At 52.6% G+C, this 19,269-nt stretch overlaps 6 protein-coding genes across 6 annotated transcripts; 2 read left to right on the top strand and 4 right to left on the bottom strand.

Moving 5' to 3' along the window:
• Nucleotides 1-75: 75 nt before the first annotated feature.
• Nucleotides 76-2,903, bottom strand: BO66DRAFT_407813 (calpain-like protein; the record flags this gene model as incomplete). Its single annotated transcript, XM_025649082.1, has 7 exons — nt 76-1,101; nt 1,166-1,357; nt 1,418-1,523; nt 1,579-1,839; nt 1,897-2,161; nt 2,211-2,397; nt 2,472-2,903. 7 exons carry the CDS (start codon nt 2,901-2,903, stop codon nt 76-78), a joined length of 2,469 nt encoding a protein of 822 aa, XP_025508247.1.
• Nucleotides 2,904-6,158: 3,255 nt separating this feature from the next.
• Nucleotides 6,159-8,112, bottom strand: nimX (cyclin-dependent serine/threonine-protein kinase CDC28). Its single transcript, XM_025644395.1, has 4 exons — nt 7,699-8,112; nt 7,075-7,583; nt 6,846-7,009; nt 6,159-6,775 (listed from the first exon to the last, which is right to left on the bottom strand). Exons 1-4 carry the CDS (start codon nt 7,733-7,735, stop codon nt 6,505-6,507), a joined length of 981 nt encoding a protein of 326 aa, XP_025508246.1. The 5' UTR covers nt 7,736-8,112; the 3' UTR covers nt 6,159-6,504.
• A 208-nt stretch (nt 8,113-8,320) lies between these two features.
• Nucleotides 8,321-10,270, top strand: alkB (oxidoreductase, 2OG-Fe(II) oxygenase family). Its single transcript, XM_025645172.1, has 2 exons — nt 8,321-8,908; nt 9,090-10,270. Exons 1-2 carry the CDS (start codon nt 8,617-8,619, stop codon nt 9,905-9,907), a joined length of 1,110 nt encoding a protein of 369 aa, XP_025508245.1. The 5' UTR covers nt 8,321-8,616; the 3' UTR covers nt 9,908-10,270.
• Nucleotides 10,181-12,390, bottom strand: BO66DRAFT_105980 (cytochrome P450). Its single transcript, XM_025641794.1, has 3 exons — nt 12,027-12,390; nt 11,681-11,956; nt 10,181-11,623 (listed from the first exon to the last, which is right to left on the bottom strand). Exons 1-3 carry the CDS (start codon nt 12,201-12,203, stop codon nt 10,454-10,456), a joined length of 1,623 nt encoding a protein of 540 aa, XP_025508244.1. The 5' UTR covers nt 12,204-12,390; the 3' UTR covers nt 10,181-10,453.
• A 1,212-nt stretch (nt 12,391-13,602) lies between these two features.
• Nucleotides 13,603-15,071, top strand: BO66DRAFT_105959 (MDR family NADP-dependent oxidoreductase). The gene is made up of 3 exons (XM_025641793.1): nt 13,603-14,475; nt 14,525-14,691; nt 14,746-15,071. Exons 1-3 carry the CDS (start codon nt 13,716-13,718, stop codon nt 14,878-14,880), a joined length of 1,062 nt encoding a protein of 353 aa, XP_025508243.1. The 5' UTR covers nt 13,603-13,715; the 3' UTR covers nt 14,881-15,071.
• Nucleotides 15,072-16,525: 1,454 nt separating this feature from the next.
• Nucleotides 16,526-17,770, bottom strand: BO66DRAFT_364527 (alpha/beta fold hydrolase; the record flags this gene model as incomplete). The annotated part of the gene is made up of 5 exons (XM_025645171.1): nt 16,526-16,927; nt 17,035-17,230; nt 17,311-17,435; nt 17,500-17,539; nt 17,607-17,770. 5 exons carry the CDS (start codon nt 17,768-17,770, stop codon nt 16,526-16,528), a joined length of 927 nt encoding a protein of 308 aa, XP_025508242.1.
• Between the last annotated feature and the right edge of the window lie 1,499 nt (nt 17,771-19,269).

Raw genomic sequence — 19,269 nt, 5'->3', positions numbered from 1 at the left:
AAAGATCCGATAATTAAATCCAGGCCTCCCTTACTCTGCACTGAGCAAACGACCCAACGCCCACCTTCCAATGCCTTAAATACCAGACAGAATCCGAGGCTGTTTCTCCGAAGTCGCACTCACGGCCGGATCATCCATATCCAGACAAGCCTCCGTTTCATCCTCGGGGACAGGACGGAGAACCTCCAGCGACAGCTCCGAGTCCTTCGAGTAGACCCGCAAACCCACGACGCAGACGGCATTCCACGGATCCCCGTTCGCATCCACCTCGCTACTGCACGACAAAGTACGGGCCGGGGTCCTTGGCTCCGCGGCCGGCTCCTCCGGGGGCATATCGAGATCGGAATCGAACTCGAACCCCTCGAGGTACTTCAGATCGGGGTTGGGGGTGTGGACCGGAGCGCGCTTGTCGCGGATCGAGAGGGAGACCCGGCCCCTCGGGTGATCGTGGCCGTTGACAACATGAGAGCTGCTGACCTGGATCGTAGGGATCGAGCCGTTCTCTGTTGGGGTTGCCTTTGCCTTTGCTTGTGGGACATGGTCATGATCATGATCGGTACCAGCATCGTCGTCGGTGTGTCCCGCGGCGTCGGAACCCTTGCGGCAGGAGGCCCCCCGCGCCGCCTCCTCGGCGAGCCGCTGCTCGCGTCGGTGCCGTCGTGCGTCGCGCTTGCGGTCGCGGATCCACTGCTTCTGCAGTCGCGTCTTGGTCTCCTCGCGGAGCTTCCGTCGTTCGGCGGCGCGCTGTCGCTCTTCGCGCTCCTCGCGGGCTCGTCTCTCGTGCTCGGTCTCGGGCACGATGCCCTTCGCGTGGGCCAGGTCGTACGAGAGGCCGATCTGGACCAGCTTCTCCCGGCGGGTGGGCGCAAGGCTGCGCACCACGTCCTCGGTGGGCATCTTCTCGTTGTCGCGGTAGGCCGTGACTTTCATGAGGACATGGTAGCGGCCGGGCTCGAGGTCGACTTCCACGTTCACGCCGCGGTACATGAGATCGCTGCTGTGGCTGCGCACGAAATAGTCGTCCTCGCCTTCCCTTTGCAGCCGGAACTTGAGGACGAAGTCGTATTCACCGGCTAGTCCTTTGTAGTACCGGTCGTCGAGCTAGGAGTATAAGTCAGTGACCCATCACGTTGTGAAGAAGAGCACAGAACCATGCGTGTCATACCTGCGAGAGAACGATCACTACAGGTCCACCTTTGCTCACGTTGATGATGAACTTGGTGTTGTGATAGTCGGCGGACCAGGGAACATTTAGTGTGGTCCATTGTTGGGTAACTGTCCAGTCATCGTTAAAGAGGCGAGTTCGGTCGAAGTGCTGGTACTTCTTGAGAAGGTCGTCATATGAGATCCAGAAGAACTGCAATTTCGTCAGCATGCTACGCTGTCTCGGTGCTGGAATTGCATTCGAGAAGCCTACCCCATCGTTGCCAAACTTATGCCCTAACTTCGCCATCCACTCGGGTGTCCATTGTTCAGAGCCGTCGCTCCAAGCGCCATTCCATTCCTTCTTGCCCCATGGGTTTCTAGCTTTGAATTAGCATTCTCGCTTGCAAATAAGGCATTCGTAGCTCCTCCTACCTTAGTCGCAGCAAGCGTTGTCCGTCGATTTCCCGCGCCTCCATGATGGAATAGGAGTGATTCTCCGAAATCCCCTTTCTGTCTCTGGGAGGCCCTCGGTAGCCCGGGTCCAGCCAGTTGGAGAACAGACCGCAGCCACAGCCGAAGAGGAACTCCTTGTTGACCTTCATGAGCTCCTCATTCCAGAACCGGTCTTTGTCTAAGATGTTACTCGAGAGTAAATCTGAAGTGACCCCACCAGTCAGGTCTTCAAGGGCCTCGCTGTGATGCGGATGACATTAGTAACTGCACGCCAGGCAGAATGTATATGTGTCTTACCCTACAAATCCACCCTCAATTGCAGAGTAGTCACCATGGGCCTTGGCGTAGGCTTTCTCGAGCAAGGGCAGCCATGTCTCGTTCTCATCCACGCACTGAGCAAAGTACAAAGCTCGAGAACCCGTCTGCCAGGCTTTGCGGTATTCTTCTTCGGTGTCTTTCCTGTTGATGTCGTCCCAAATTGGCCGCTCATCCACGGATTCGTCATAATCGGCTGCCCGCAGATACAGCTTATCGTCCACAATACATTGCTGCCAGTCTCCATCTACAAGATGTCAGTATGTCTTCAAATCTGCCAAGCCGGATCGCCTCACCTCTGTAGAACACAAATCCGTATACGCCAACCTTCTCATTTCGAGCAACACAAACATCTTCGATCAGTCCAGGCTTGTTGCCCATCGTACACAAGGCAGCCATCAGCCAACAGTCACCGTCGCGCCCCTGGCGTACATCAGAGGCAGTAGGTCCGTTGACGTAGAACTGCGGTTTCTCAAAGATTTCCTAATGATGGGAATGCTGATGAGTATGGCTCGACTGACCACTCCACGTTTGCCCGCCAGTACCTTAAAACTCACCGTTACCCTCTTCACGCCTCTTGGCCGCAACTCCAAGTTTTGGTCCATCAGTCCATCAAGATAGTTCCTCCTTCCGCGCTTGAGATCTGCGGCGATATCGAAATGCGGATCAGAGTACTTCTGATTCAGCCGCTCGCATTCCCTGGCGATGCGCTCAACTGAACGTTGACACTCCTTCCGTGCTTGTTCGTAGGACTTTCCGGCCACCTGCGCTTGGATCACCCCCTTGGGTGTCCTCGCGGCCTTCGTGCGCGCATACGGATTGTCCGGCAATACGGTGTTGACCAGCCCCGGAAATTTGGAGTTGAAGTCGCTCCAGAATTGCTTGACAGTTTCCTGGGGCGGTTGGTTGGTCTTCGTTCGCATCCTGCTCCCGGAGCGTGACGAGAGCGGGGGAGTATATGCCATATCGGTATGGTCTTCACAATCCATGGGCGCAGTAGATCATCAACAAATCTGTTTTACAAGAGCAAGAACGGGTCCAATGCATGGATCACTCAAGGGGGTGTTTGGAGGTGAAACAGTTCCCCAGAACCGGTGGCCGGCCGAACTCTTATAAACAAACCCCATATGGGCCCAAGCCCGCTGGTCGCTGTTGCCCATATCAATTTGAATCCACGAGGTTCTCCACACAGCCTCAGGCCGGAAATGCGTAAGGCAGGCCAAGCATGATTGGAACTTTCTCTTGCATGACAGGGGAAGAGAGCCGGTCGAATGGTTCGAGGCCAGGTCCGAGCGCTTACTTACCAAGCGCTCGTATTGCTGAACCACGCGCACCCGGCCTTCTAAAATTAATGGCCACTGATAAGGCCGAAGGGGAGCTCAATAGCAGAGCCGCCGATCGTTTCACATTGGTTTTTTTTCGGCCCCCAGTAAGCACGGCAGAAAGTAAAACGACGCAACTTGCATCTTGACGTGCCAATGTAAAACGTGGGACATTAAGCATAAGATGCTGACGGAAGGGGAGAAATGAAAGATTTTCAGCTCGTGATGGCCCGGTGTCCGGGTTGTGGTTCTGGTGGTTAAGGACAGAAACGGTCATTAGTCCGGGTAGCGTGCATGAATGGGTGGGCTTGGTGCATCTCGCTTGCAAGCGCTGATCCTTTCGGAGCTGCCGGATGGAGCCATGGACAAGGACGAAATAATGCAAGATGTGTTCATCGTAAGCTGGAATCTTGAACGCAAGAGAAATGAAAGGATTCCGATTGGGTCGATGGCGAAGAGGGGTTGACATTCTGGCTGAGCCTCCTCAGTAACCGGGCTGATACGAGGAAGCAATACTCCGTAGTTATACGGAGTACACCTGCACACTCAGCCTTCTGCGGCTGAATCTCACGGCTCTTTTCGTTTCGGCTGAGTTTTTGACCGCCTCTTTCCATGATTTCACTTCATTAGAAGAAGTACCTTGGAGGAATACTTTTCGGTGTCGCAAGCAAGCCACGATCTGTAAATTAGCTGCAAGTGCAAGCATCCTCTTTGCACCCATGCAGGAGATCAAAGCCACATGTTTATCACCTCGGATAGCACCGCAGAGTGTGTGACACAGTAGGGGCTCAGACTGAGATCTTTAAATAGGGAAAGTCGAAACACCGAGATGGGCGGTGAGTGCGCAGCCTGGCCACCAAGGCCGCAGGGCCGCCGTTATTTATCGACTTAGCTGACATTGCTGCTAAAGAATCGAGTACCAGCCAGTTTATACTCTTCTTGTCCTCTTCCTCCTTACTTATCTAAGAATCATATATTGCACTAATTGTCAGTTACTTACCATTAGTCTGTTCCTGTGAAGCTAATAACATATTCTGTTGATATTCCTCCACAACTGAAAACCCTTCTGGAACAATCCTAGTTCAACTTTTGCGAGTCCTGCATCTCCAAGCTTGGGTGAGCTAGGGCCGACGGCGGTTCAGGCTCCTTATATAAGGCTCGGTCCGTTCCCATACAGGCCGATTGCTGGTTGTTGAGGAAGGACTGAAGATTAATTTAAGATATTTCTGAGCTGGGCTATGCTGGGATTGGACTCGATATATAGACAGTCTAGGGGTTTCGGAACAGCCTCTGCCGGCGTAATTTCTGGCTTCTGGGCTCTGGAAGTCGTGCCCCGCGCTCCAGTTGAACAGGAACAGGGCTGTGCATAGTGCCGAGAATGAATAAGGCTTAAAGAACAGTAGATAATCTTTATCTGGGATGTTGCTGTCTGATGTGCTTTTGCACTGGGCCGTTCGCTATCTGATAGGATGGTTTTAGCCGGGCTATCTATTAATACAGTATCTAGAGAATACTCACCGGATACAGCAAAGCATAAGGGATATTTATGCCATATTATAAACAAGATCTGTCCCAGCCACCCGTTGGCGCTAGTAATAGGAATGATGAAGGGGTCTTCGATCGGCTCCGATGACGATAAGTTGACCATATAGGCATAAAGCTTGTCTGAAGAGAAATTGTAGTTGAAAAACTTGTGGAGGTTCTTGAGGAAGCGCGTATATGCAATTCGAATATCACAGCGTGGATTTTCAAAGTACAGCGACAGTGGGCGGATAATCTGGGATATAGTATTTTCACGCTGTAGAAGCACCTCAAGCCTATTAAAGCTGATTGTTATTCGGGGATTTTTGTATTTTTGGAGTCTAGGATAGTGGTTCTTAATCGGCTCACATAGCGTAGTTATGTCGGCCAGTCCAGCCAGCTGGGCCAGCCCTACTCTGATATTAATACCGCGACGTCGGCAATTGTCATAATGGTCGGCCTTGATCTTTTAAGTATATAGGGATAGATGATGAATGGTATTTTTTTTGTCCAGGGCGGCAGCATCCCGAGTAAATTCGGGCAGTTTGTTAATCCGGCACAGAATCTCGCGGCGGAGTTTACTCTGATTGATCTTTTGGATTAGTTTTCTGAAGAGCAGTTGACTCTCGGCTAAAATAGAAAGCAGTTTTTTATCTAGTTCAACCCAGGCAACTGCAGTGCCCCCTGGTAGGGCTTTGACATAGTCGGTCTGGGTGACCCTCTTTCCTATTATAAATCAGAGGTGCGGCGACAAATTACCGGGGCGACCGGCTGTAGTACTGTACTTAGGCCTAGTGCGGCAGATGCTTCTCTGTCGGTCTAGTAAGCAAGTCAGCTGATGGGGCGGAGGGGAGGGGGGAGAATACAAACTATAGACTGGCGCTGCGGTGTTTTGCAGCTTGGAAATAGAAAAGATTAGTAGTTGTAAGACTGTAGTGATAGAACAGTACCAAGTATAGGATGGTTGGTGGGTCAAGTTGTCATGGGGCACCTGCATTGTCTTAGCGCGGTTAGAGTCAGCTGACAAGCTGACTGAGCGGAGTTAATCAGAGCTTTGATTTTCTCGGAGAATGTGGTTTGTACAGTTTGCACCAAGGCTTGCCGTGCCGCTTCCAACCTGCATAGAATACCCCACCTTTAGATCCCGCCGGAGAGCGTCAAAACCGAAACTGTAGTCGGGTTCAAGATGTTTGTTGTTCGTGGTAGAGTGGTAGAATGGTGAAGTAGAGAGACGACAGGGAGGGAGGAAAGGCAGTCGAGGAAGGGAAGGGAGAGACCACCCCGTGCCATTATCGGCTGGGGTAGTTGAGCACAACCTCCGCCCTCTCTCCCTCTGAACCACGGAGTACTCAGACACATCTTGATGATCGATGAAACAAGGAACAACTTCATTCATTCATTGTCACTGCTGCTATAGAATGACCTCCTTTCTTTTTCTCCATTTACTCAATTATGGGTATGTACGCGTTAGTCAAAAATACTCCTTGCGATATCCAGTAACCTATTCTCGTTCCTGCCAGATCACTCCACAAACAACGCCATTGTAACAGAAGCAGAAAACGATGATGAGAAATGTTAGGAAAGAGCGGACTGTAGCAGCGACGCGGACAGGACTCAGCCTTGAGGGGGATAGATGCAGAAGCCGCGGTGCTGTCCATGCCACTGTGCGTCATGGCACCTGCCACCGTCGTCCGCATTACATACATGCCTTTAAACATGGTCGTGTTAACGTGCGGGCACGGTTGATTTAGTGGAACCCGTTTCTTGTCGTTGTCCGGGTGCGACCGGAGTAATATGAGCTGCCATTGGCGAAGTAGGGGTGCATGCAAGCCTGCTTGGCGGAGATACGCCGAGCAGGATCGTACTCGAGGAAGGCATCGAGAAGGTCCAGGCCATCCTCCTCGAGTCCAGGGACCAGAGCACGGCTTTCGTCACGCTTCCATTTGGGGAACGTGGCTTTGAAGTCGGGGAACGAGGTGACTCCGGGCCAAGCGGCCTCGTCAGGAGTACCGAGAAGACTGTTGCAAAGGAGATGGTAAGCAACTGAGCTACGTCATTAGGTCCTGTTTTTGAGAGGGGTAGACATACCGGAAGATCTTGAAGATCTCGTCGATCTCCGAGTCACCAGGGAACAACGGCTTACGAGTGCACATCTCCGCAAAGATGGCACCGCAGGACCACATATCAACACCAGTGGAGTATTGGCGTCCGCCCAGAAGGATCTCAGGGGAGCGGTACCACAGAGTCACAACCTGATCAAGAGAAAGGTCAAGGTTAGAAAGTCAAAGCATGACATATCCGGAGGATCATGAAATACCTCATGTGTGTAGGTTCTGAGAGGAACACCAAACGCCCGAGCCAGACCGAAATCAGCCAGCTTGAGGTTTCCGTCGCGGTCAATCAACAGGTTCTGAGGCTTGAGGTCACGGTGCAGGATGCGGTGGCTGTGGCAGTAGCGAATGCCTTCCACCAGCTGAGCCATGAACTTCTTGACCATGGCATCGCCCAGTCCCATGTTCTTGCTCAGCGCAGAACCTTCCGGCAGGGCCTTCCCACGTCCACCCTCGCTCACAGGAAGAGCCTCCATGTATTTCTTCAGGTCAAGGTCGAGGAACTCGAAGACGAGGTAGAGCTTGTGGCCGTCGGCGTGCACGATGTTCAGCAGTCGGACAATGTTGGGGTCGTTCATCTCCTTCAGCAGGGAGATCTCCCGGATAGCAGTGCTGGGAACACCTTCATCCTCGGCCTCTAATCGGATCTTCTTCAGGGCGACGATTCGGTTGGGATGAGTGAGCTCACGGGCTTTGTAAACGACACCGTAGGTTCCTGCATTGCACAACCAGAAATATTAGACATTTTCCCAGTGAGGGTGCTCTTGCACCAAAGTAGGAAGTTCAGGTTGCAGATGTAAGATTGAGGACATCTTAGGGGGGCCACATACCCTCTCCAATTTTCTCGATCTTCTGATAGTTCTCCATTGTTGGCAGTAGATTGACCCGTTGAGGAAAACTGGTTTCCCACACACAGTGAATCTATAACGATATTTTCGAAACCCAAGAGATGAGACACCGTCAAGCTGTGGTCAAGCCCACCGACACGCAGGGTACAGGAAACAAGAGTGTGTGTGCACTGCACTGCGACGGCGTTCCTGTTGCCGGGGGAGGGAAGAAAGAGAAAACAATGGTTGGCGTCAAGCAACGGCGAGGAGGGAGGAGAAGGGCCTCTCGAGGTGCACGGGCTGAAAGGAAATAGGAAGAAAGGAGCCAATCTGGGAGTCGAGGGGAGAATTGGTTTGGCCTGGAACTTCAATCGAATGTCGATTTACTTACCTACTTACCCTGGAACTTACCTTTACCTGTTGGAGTAGCGAGGAACTGAATCGACTGAACTGTCGTCTTTTCATTCATCCCTGCTGGTGGGGAGCCAAAGGCGGTCAGTAGCCGCCGTACACAAACAAACCCAAAAATCCGCGCGTGGCCCCGAAGGCGGTGAGCGCGTCCCCAGTTGATTCCCGCCCTGAACTTTTTTTGGGGGAGACGGTTTGAATCTTTGCCTAGTATGCTCTTTGCTACTCTTTTTCGTTGAATGGATTCGGATCTTTCTTTGCGGAAACAACAGACTTGTCCTCTACGCGACCTTGGTTCGCTATTTTCGGCATTTATGACTGCATGAACCATCGATTTGCATTTCCGAAGAGCGATCTGAACTGTCATAGCAGCACCCATGCAATAGTGCGGCCTTGCAGATCCTCAAGAAACTAACTTCGTGACGCAGTCCAGTTATAAGTCAAAAGAGATCGCGCGAGGAAGGGGACAAAAACACAGGGACGAATGAGAAAACAAAGTCAGAAAAAAAAGACATGGCACAAATAAAGGACCTGAATGCTCACGAGCGACCTCCGGAGGCTGTCAAGCAACGCTACAAGCAATACCAAAAGTCCACGCTCACAGACATAAACTCGGATGGTAGCATTCTGGATCTTCAGGCGCTAGATGCTGGCCGGCTGCCGGAAGATGTTTCAGTCACGCATTGGATCTCCGGCAAGGATCTTCGGCCTGTATTCGATGAATTTCTGGGGACAAGCAAGGATGGTGCGGAGGGATCCCTGAATGCGAAAGATATCCCTGTCTTCTCTCATCGCTCTGTGACCGGTCAGCATTATACACCACCATCTAGCGCTTTTTTTTCTGTTTCCCTCCCTTTGTTTTTTTCCTTCCTCTGGCTACTCAGTAGGACAGGAAAGAAGGGGAGGGAGAAAGAAGATTCCCTCAAAAGCATACATTGTAGAAACGAAGAAAAGAACAATCCTGGTCTCCTAACAGGCACATGTAGGTCTCCAAATGATCCCCTCCCTCCTCCCACCGGCCGTACAAATAGAACTCCTCTCGCGGCTCTTCCACCGAGACCTATCCAACCCAAGACACAAGACCAACCTCCACCTGCACTACGAGCTCACGTACCCCAGCGCTGAGGATGCAGCAGCAGCAGCAGCAGCGGCCTCGACGACGGAGTCCAGCGTAGTAGACCCCGGGCCCCCTCCCCCACCCTCCTTCTTTGCCGACGACCCAGCGCGAGCCATCCACCCGAAAGACCCCAGCGTGCACAAGCCACTCACCGTGCAGGGCATCCTCAACAAGAAACTGCGATGGGTGACGCTGGGCGGCCAGTACGACTGGACCGCCAAGGTGTATCCGGCCGAGCGGCCGCCGGCGTTCCCGCCGGACATCGCGAAGCTGCTGCACACCATGTTCCCGGCGACGGAGGCGCAGGCGGCGATCCTGAACGTGTATTCGCCCGGCGATACGCTCAGCGCCCACCGCGACGTCAGCGAGGAGTGCGATGCCGGCCTGATCAGTATCAGTTTCGGCTGCGACGGCTTGTTCCTGATCGGCCATGATGATGGCGCCGGCTGCGAGATCGTCCGGCTGCGCTCCGGCGATGCGGTGTACATGGACGGCACGTCCAGGTTCGCCTGGCATGCCGTGCCCAAGATCGTGCCGGGGACGTGTCCCGCCTGGCTCGCGGAGTGGCCTGGCGCGCCGGATGGTTCGGATGCCACCACTCAGTATGAGACGTGGAAGGGATGGATGGAGGGCAAACGAGTCAATCTGAATGTTCGGCAGATGAGCCTCTCGGAGCCTCGTCCATGATGGCGGCGATGAGATGCGAGGAAGTCTGCTCGGTTCATGACACATGGCGTATGTTGCATGTGCTGGTCCGCAGATTATGCAGTTGTGGCGGCTGGTGAGCCCAGTCCAAGTTGACAAGTATGCACGTCACACAAAACCCTACCGTGGGCTTGCATACCTCTGCCTCGAGGAGTGCTCATAGCGGGCTCGACCGAATGCATTCCCAACGCATTGGAAATACTCTCATCATTCCGTCTCCGAAGGGGCGGTCCATTCGCATTCGCTCTTGCCCTTGTCCAAGCAAATCACAAATAAAGCAGACAATAAACCACAGGCGGAAGACCCCAGGGACAGTATCTGCAGATACTTCAACAATGTACAGCCGATTGAAGCCTGTCAGGCGATCATCGCTTGCAGCTTATACATATTCAGACAGCACATGGCATTTTCTCATCCTGTACATAGAAGCTTAAGTCTTCAAAGCAAACAGTCTAACCTAATTAGTAGCAACGAGATTAAAGGTAACATAAGTAAATACAAGAATTTTTTCGCAATCGGTTTCGGCGCCTACCACCCCTCCAAAGGTGTCAATTTGACCCGCACCCCGTCCCGCGGACTCACAGTCGCACCCTCGCGGAGCTCGAGCTCAGCGTCCGGATTCTCCAACTCAAACTTGAAACGACCGACGAAGGCGGCAAGCATACATGCCAACTCGGATTTCGCGAAGCCCTGCCCAATACAACTCCGGGGCCCATGCAGGAACGTCAAGAAGGCGTAGTTACTGGTGGCCCCGCCGGTATTGGCCATCCCGGGTCCCAGCCAGCGCTCGGGGTTGAATTTATCGGCGTCTGAGCCCCACAGTTCCTTGAGGTGGTTGATTATCGCGGGGAACAGGAAAATGAGCGTGCCTTTGGGAATGGACTGGCCGACGAGAGAGGTGTCACGGTTCGCCACGCGGATGGTCACCGGGGCGGAGGGATGGAAGCGGAACACCTCGTTGCAGATGGCGTGCAAGTAGGGCAGATTGTCGAGGACCTCGGCTGAGACAGACTCTGGATTCTCGACGGAGATGGAGGGTAGGTTGGCGCGGATCTCTTCTCGGAGGCGGGTTTGCACGTCCGGGTACTTGCACAGTGCGTAGACGCACCACTGGAGGGCGGTCGAGGTGGTTTCGTGGCCGGCCGCGAGGAAGGTCATCATTTGGTCGACCAGCTCCTCATCTGTAAAGCTGCCGCTCTCGAGTGCTACGGACATAATATCGACCCCGTCCTTCGCGTTGCTGGCTTGCTCGTGGTCCCGCAGGTCCTTCGCCTCACGGAGCATCTGCAGTGCGACAGCGCGGATATACTCAGCCCCCTCGCGGATATACTTGTTCCTCTTCAAGGGCAGTTTGTGGACCCATGTCGGTACTCCCATCACGAGGCCCAGAAGGAAAAGACCCAGCTCCAGTTTGGACGGCGGCGCACCGTTAATCCTACCGTACTGTCTGGCCAGCTCATTGGTGGGATCGCGCAGGGAGTTGAAGTCGCGGTTCATTCCGGCAAGACCGATGATATCGAGTGTGGCTCGACTTGACCAGGTTGCCACGCGAATAACGTTGTCCGAAGTATCATCCTCACGCGCTCGTAGATCATCTTCGATGCATTGCACCATCTCTATGCTTTTCGACCAGAAGATCGGATACAGGTTCTTAATATGACGGTAGGAAAAAGCCGGCATCAGATTCTTTCTTTGGTGCTGTTTTCAGTCAGCTGGGAAAGGACATGTGATTTCTGCTCTTGTTGTGACACTTGCCTTGTGCTCGGCACCTTCTACCAACAGCACCCCCTTTTGGCCGGTGAGGCGTCCCAGAGACTCCCGTACTAAGGCTGGTTTCTCGAAGTCATAGACCTTGGTCACCAAAATCTCACTCAGTCCCTTGGGGCTGGTCACGATCAACCGCTCCAAGTTGCCAGTCATATAGTAGCGGATCAGACCATCATTTGGGATTTCTTCTACCCATTTAGCCAGTCGCTTCCAGTCATGCCTCAGAATCAGAGTGCTAGAATTGCCACGAAGCCATGATCGGCCCTAGTGAAATATGTGAGACCGTGTTCCATTTGATGAGAGTATACACACGGAAATGCTGAGACACACTCACGGACGGGCTCGGAATCTGCTTCAGAGGTGTCAAGAACTCCGGATAGATAAATACTCGGTACACAATTCTGCCAATTGTGGCCAAGGCAGACAGGTAGAAAAATGTTGGCCACGTCGCTTTCAAGTAGGCATATGCAGCAAAGGCGATGTAGACCGGTGTCCATGGTATGCCAGCCATTCTGCCAAGAATGCTGGAGGAATGGCTTTGTCCAGTTGCTGAAGCAGGTGATTCAGTACCAGATGAGTTGGGAGACTTTTAGTTGTATAGAACGTTGTGAAAGGCCAACTAGTGGTAGCGTTGCGCTGTTTGACGAGTGTCAGATATAAGTATCACGGTGATCAGTGAGAACGGCTATTTATAACATGGCATCGATGGAGAGACACCCGGTCGGATTGACATCCTTTCAGAAATGATTGGGCGAAATAAGAGCCGAGTCATGCACGGGTATGAAAAGGAAGCCTGATCGATGACCCGCGCGGTTTCAAGGGGTAGTTGTAGACTCCGGGGCCGACTCCCAACTCCCAAGTCTATCTAGAGTGGATCACCAGGATTTCAGGCTGTGACCTCATCGGGATTCGGCGATAAAATGCCAGGTGATAACTTATCGGTTTGAGAAACATTGGGCGTCTTATTGGTCAACCACCACGTGGGGGTGGAGACCTCGTCGGACCTCGCAGGAGCCCGCACAGCTTACTGAAATAGGAAGGCTCTATTAGTAGCCTGGAGGTGAGTCGAGTCGAGTCCCGCCCGGCCCGGCCATGGTCAGGTCACGGGCTGGGTTGGGGGCCGACTCTATTGAATGTCAGTCAATAAGTACTGTACTAGGTAGTAACTCCTTACCACCACTGCAGTAACTTACACTTCATTCTGTGGTCTCAACCGTAGTCAGCTCTTCCTCTTCCCACTTCCTCCCTGTTCATCAGTTGAACGAACATGAGAGACTTCACTCATCCTCCCACACTTCTTATTGGGTGAATTGCTCCCTCCGATCCCGACCGAGCGCCCCAGTCATGACCCTGCCTATAGACTGTTATGACATATCGGGTTAGTGGGCAGTGTGTTCGACACCATCAGGCACGAGATGCGTTGTGAGGATGATCCAACACAGCACATACGAGAGTCTTCAAATTTTATCACTCAAGTCAGATGAGCGCCTTGTGTCCTACCAACAATCCATCAATCTGTGTGCATGCTCCAGTTCCAGTCTCGCGGGTCCCTGGGCTAGATTGGGTCCAAAGACAATTGTCTAGCAACTCCGTGCTAGGGTGGACTATATGAAGCAAATTCGTATGGATGGGATGGAAGCTTGCGGAGGGCGACAAAATAAGTTACGAAGCCATATCCTTGTTCAAGCTGGCGCCTCGGAAATCTGTTCTGCCTCCTTCGTCCTCCGCCAAATCACAGCTGTCGGATTCATCGATTCGCAATCCAGCGCAGAGCACAATTCTTGCTACACCATCTAACAGGTTTGAACTGCATGATAGCTTAATCAATGATACGACAAGAGTGACACAATGGATTATCAATCAGGCCATACCCCACCAACCAGCCGAGGTTGGCCAATTGTCCCGCTATCGTCATTGATTTACCCCTCCCGCTCCAGTCTTGATTTATAAGTCGAGAATCGCCCTCTCCTCCCCACTACTCTCAACACCCAAACCTGACACCTGTCAAAATACTGCTACCACAATGCCTCAACCGAATAAAGCCATCATTTTCAGCAAAATCCCCAGTGGGGCGCCTGTCCCGGGTACTGATCTCACCGTGGAACAACGGGAGATTGACCTCGACCAGCAGCTGCCTCCGGACAGCGTCCTCACCAAGAACCTTTACGCCAGTCTGGATCCCTACATGCGCGGTCGGATGCGTGACCCAAGCATCAAGAGCTACAGCCCGCCTTACCAGGTTGGCGAGCCGATTACCGCCTACAGCATCGGACAAGTGATCCGATCGGAGAACCCCAAATACAAAAAGGGTGATATTATCTGGTGTATCCTCAAGATCGAGGAGTACAGTGTTGTCACTAAGGAGCAGCTGGCATGGCCCCAGACCGAGAAGATCGATGTTAAGCCTGGACTGTCGCTGTCGCATTACGCCGGAATCCTTGGAATGACGGGTCTGACGGCTTATTCCAGTCTGTATGAGATCGGGCAGCCTAAGAAGGGCGAGACCATCTTTATCTCCTCTGCTGCCGGCGCGGTGGGACAGGTGGTCGGCCAGCTGGCGAAACATGAGGGATTGAAGGTGATTGGCAGCGTCGGTGATGATGATAAGCTGCGGTATATCACTGAGGAGCTGGGCTTCGACGCGGGGTTCAATTATAAGAAAGAGAAGCCCGGCGACGCCCTGGCTCGACTAGCACCGAACGGAATTGACATTTACTACGAGAATGTTGGTGGCGAGCATCTGGAAGCGGCCCTCACTGCCATGAACACCTTCGGCAGGATTAGTATGGCCCCCTCCCACCTTCTAGGTCCCTTCGCTGACACGTCATTCAGTCGCTTGCGGCATGGTATCGCAGTACAACTTGAAACCCAACGAGCTATATGGAGTCAAGACCCTGATGAACGTGGTCGGAAAGAGAATCAGGATGCAGGGATTCATCGTCGGAGACGAGAATATGGGCCCGAAGTATGCGAAGGAGAGAAACGAGCGGGTGTCTGCGGTAAGTGACTTGACTGGCCCAGGAGGACCCATTCTGACCCCGGCTATGCTACAGTGGCTACTCGACGGCAGTATCAAGACGAAGGAAGACATCACCACTGGAATTGAGAACGGACCCGAAGCCCTAGTCTCGATGCTTCGTGGCGGGAACCGCGGAAAGGCTATTTTGAAGATCGCTGACCCTGAGTGAACTACACAAGACGAGAGAGTATCTATGCTCCAAGCTCACGCTGTCTGATCACTCCCGACCATCATATATCTTGTCTCTAGTACCGAGTACAAATGAGTCTCAAATATGGAGATCTTGCCGTATCCCGCCAACATGACTCAAATTCGGAGTCCTATGGTTACCTCATTGCGCCGTCATCCGCCGTAGTTCTATCCGAGAAGTCCCCATCAGAGCAATGATATACACTACTTAAAAAGCGCATAGCTCAACCATCACCTATCCACCTCCTTCTTCCCCTTCCCCTGCACGTGCCCAGCGCGATGGGTGGAACCACCATCCCCGCCAAGCGAGGCGCTAAAACTGGATCCGACGGCCCGGCCAAACCTTATCCGCCCCCGTGCGTTACACAACCGATCGCTGCACGTTCGTAGCCGTGGGCTGTGGGCCCCGCCCACTTTTGCTGACTCCCCAGGGGGGGAGAGGGGGAGGCATAAGAGGCTTCGAAGCAAGGCCCAATCTACCCCCTTTCCTGTCAGAATGTGGCTCTTGAGATCCAACGGGCACCACTAGGTCTCTTCGAGTCGTCTGAAGGGGAAAAGGCTCGCCCGCCTGGGGCACTGAGACTGGGATTTTCAGTGCCCTGCTCCTTGGATTTGTCTCAGGGGGTTTCATGCGTGGAGGGTCTCTTGGGATTGTAATGGGCTCTTACTCCGTGAGTGCAGATGTGAGGGCTTGCTTCTGGCTTTGGCGTGGTATCTGCTGAATTGCCGGAATGCGGACGGTCGAGTTGTTCTTGGTGAGTCCAAATTGAGGGCAAAGTCACGGTTGGACTCAGTTACCATTTGAAAGTACTCGGGTGAGTATTTGGCTAGGATATGTCTTGTGATAAGACACGATGTAACTTATGGTCCTCCTCTCTCCTAAACTTGTTCTTCGAGAGATGCGCTGAGTGGCTTATACCCTGTTGTCTCAGTGTCTACAAAGCTTGTCAGTGAACGGAGCCCATGTCCTGTACTGTTTAGCGGACATGACATCGCGCCCAAGGGACATCGGCAATAGCGTGTTTCCTACCTTTTTCTTCATTGAGTTCTATCCGCTGTGAAGCAGGTTCATTGAAGTAAGAGATCTCGTGTAGAGCCGCGAATCGGGGTTGAGCGTCGCTCAGGAGAGGTCTACGTAGAAGGTACAGTGGGACTGGGACCGTGTCTCGATGTGATAGATTAGGTATGGATTGGCTATGGCACTGTACAGTACAATTGGTCAAGTGAGATACTCTGAGTTGGGTCTTCTGTCATGGCCACCTTTCCAGGTTCTCTTTCTCAAGATACACATGGATCAATGTTGACAGTGATCCAGCACTGTCGATTCAATCCTCCGTATGCGTGCATTTGATACCGCCCGACGTCTAGGGATTCTTGTCCTCGCTCGGATGCTTGCTGCGGGCCTCACAATCTTCACCGGGCGGAATTGGTGAACCAGGCGGCAATATCAGTCAAAATATGTCAGACCCTCTGGTGGTTTTGCACGTATGCCTGCTTTCACGGTTGCCAGGCCATTCTTGGCCCTCCGTGTTTCTCGAGTTTCCTGTCGGCTAGATACACCATTGGGTTCTGCAGGAACTCAACTGCCGCTGTCGGAGGGTCATGAGTCGTCAGCGGTCCGGGTTTCATAAACTATCGCGCATAACAAGAGGAGAACGAATGTTCCAAAGAGAGCAGCACGAGAACAAACAGATGAAAGCGAGTAGGAAAACCTTACCATTCGCAACCAGCTCCGGCTTTTCCAGAGCCAGGTGAAGCCCCTCATAGTCTACTTCCTCAATGTAGGAGGTAGGAAAGAAAGAGCGGATGGCTTCGGCCCCCTTGACCTCGGGTATGTAGTAGCTATCACGCGAGCGCAGGAACAGCGCCGGCCCGCTGAACCGATTCGCAACGTCCTCCCGGAACGGGAACTCCCCCATCGCTTCGCGGGCCTCCCACAGGATATTCTGCGGGATCCGCGGCCTTACATAGGGGTGATCGTCGTGCTTCTCCAGATTTCGGAGGAGCCAAGGCCGCATCCCTGCCTTCTATTCGGGGAGGTTAGATCAGGGCCATAGACTGGGAGATCAAAGACAGGTAGAAAGAATAGATGGACAATCTCGACGCTCCTGGAGAGCATGGTGGGGTAACTGACCCGATTCCAATAGTACATCACTCTGCGCGCCTCTCGGAGCTCGGTAATGCGCATCTTGAGGATTTGCCGATAGGCGTGGAGCCATTGTAAGTAAACCGGCGGAAGGGGTTTCCAGACCGGCGAGTTGTCGATGGAGACAATATTGGTCACGAGTTTTGGGTCGTAGAGGGCTAGAGTCATGGCTGTCTTGGCTCCCCTGATGGCTGATCGTCAGGAATCATGAAAAGCTAATGTACCCTGTTTCGAAGGGTGAGATGACCCACTGGGAAGGCTTACATCTGATTGCCGACAAGAGACACATTTTTGAGGTTGTTCTCTTGCATAAGTCCTCGGATGTCCAGCGCCAATCTGAGGTAGTCATGTCTCCATTTGGTGCCAGATTCGCCATGGTTACGAAGGTCCTGTTTCCCCGGGCGTCAATTGCCTGGGCATGAAGCTGAATGGCTTATTAAGATCCGGACTTACCAGATTATACACATCTCGCTTGAGTTCCGTGGCTAGAATCCTAGGCGGGGGGTTTTGGTGAGTATCCCGTAACATGTGGAAGAGGAAAAGGCTCAAAGCATTCATACTTGCTAATCGGACGGAGTTCCTCTCTACAGCCGAGGAATCCATGAAGAACTATAATTGGGTTTGGTGAGTCCCCAAGCTTATCAGGATGTCCCTTGTAGACATCGTAAGCTATCTTTGGATTGGGGTTTTTGGCGTCGATACGAATGGACCTCTGGAAGGGCATGAATTTGGAGGACTGTCGGGGCATCGCCAATCTTGACGACGGTGACAGATGTGAGAACATTTTTACAAAGAGCAGCCCTCGCCAGGCGACAAGCACAGAAGTCGATATCAAGTCTCAGGTGGAATCCATGCGAGCTATTTCAGAGCTTCCATGTCTCAGAATCTAGTTTGGTGGTTTGTTGAAGCTTATCGATTGATGGATGGATAGGTTTGTATCTGGTTTGCATCTGGTTTGCATCTGGTTTGCAGCTTCATCGGTCCTGCATGTTCGGATTGCGCTAGGCCATATTTGGCTTAGTGCTTCGGTACTATGAGTAACTGTAGGTATAACATAACTACTGACTACTAGAGCATGCTGAGGTGACAGGTAGGTGCAGCATTCCTTGTACAAGAAGAGAGTTGTTACCTGGATGAGGTAAACGTTTCAAAGGACTACCAGAGGTCATACTTTGAGGTTCCTTACAAATTGTGCCCGAGGAGCTTACGGGAAAACCAACCATTCTATTCTCGCAAGACCCTACTTGTACTTGAGCAAAGTACGCAAGGACCTGCCTGGTTTAGTTGCTCCACCTGATGCGAGATTCTACGTCATCCATGAGATCTTTGAACCTATAGCAGGTGAATTCGATATCTATTGTACTCGGTTAACGAGCCTGTCTGATGCCGGCATGGCAACATCCGTTTTGAGAGCCAAAACGGATTAGACCAGAGGTCAAATGCAGCGGCTTCAACAGGAGCCAAATGAAATCGCAACGGTTAACCGGCACATGAAATCAGAATGAGGATCAAGGCATTGGCGCAAAGACGCCCGCCAGTCCTGCTGATCTCGTCTGCACGGAAGCGACGGCTAGCCCGGACACCGAGTCTTGAATCCATGCTTTGACCACAGACCAAATGCGAGACAAGTCGATATCATCGTCCGGTGGTGGGTAGTAGCTGCTGACAGAGACTAGATCCTTGGCTGGCTGCTGCAATGAGTCTGATACGAGTGGTCACGCTCCTGCTCGTATTGCCTGCTATCTGTGAAACATTGAAGACGATTATCCAATTGAGTTCTGGATGGTTGATTCGAGCTTGGTGTTTACTGCGCACAGAGGGCTGGGATATCGCTGGGGACAATATCCTAGTCAGCAAGGGCTCGCAGAGCGTCTGGATCTGGACGTCGGCTTGTCCTGGATCATGCCTTGCCGAAATGTCAGGATCTGATGCAAACTCAGGCAGGGGCTGGGGGCAATCCTCGAAAGTGGAGGTGGAGCGCCATGTTCGAATTGGTGGAATTTCGCAGACTAAATGAACAGTCAACGGATCTGTGAGCGAATGGTGTCAGTATGGGAAGTACGGAAGGTGCGACGTCGGGGTAGGTTTGGAGGTCTGAGGAGATGATCTCCATGGGCAGGATGGGCAGGATGGGCAGGTGAGAGGCGGACTGAATCTGGGGATGGAATGGAAATTCATGGGGGAGAAATCGGCAATTGGAAGGGACACCTCGATGCCGGACCA

Source organism: Aspergillus aculeatinus (genome assembly GCF_003184765.1).
Source record: "Aspergillus aculeatinus CBS 121060 unplaced genomic scaffold BO66scaffold_3, whole genome shotgun sequence".
Taxonomy (NCBI): Eukaryota; Fungi; Ascomycota; class Eurotiomycetes; order Eurotiales; family Aspergillaceae; genus Aspergillus; species Aspergillus aculeatinus.
Note: the sequence above shows the minus strand (reverse complement) of the source record. Positions and strands in the feature narration are given on the sequence as shown.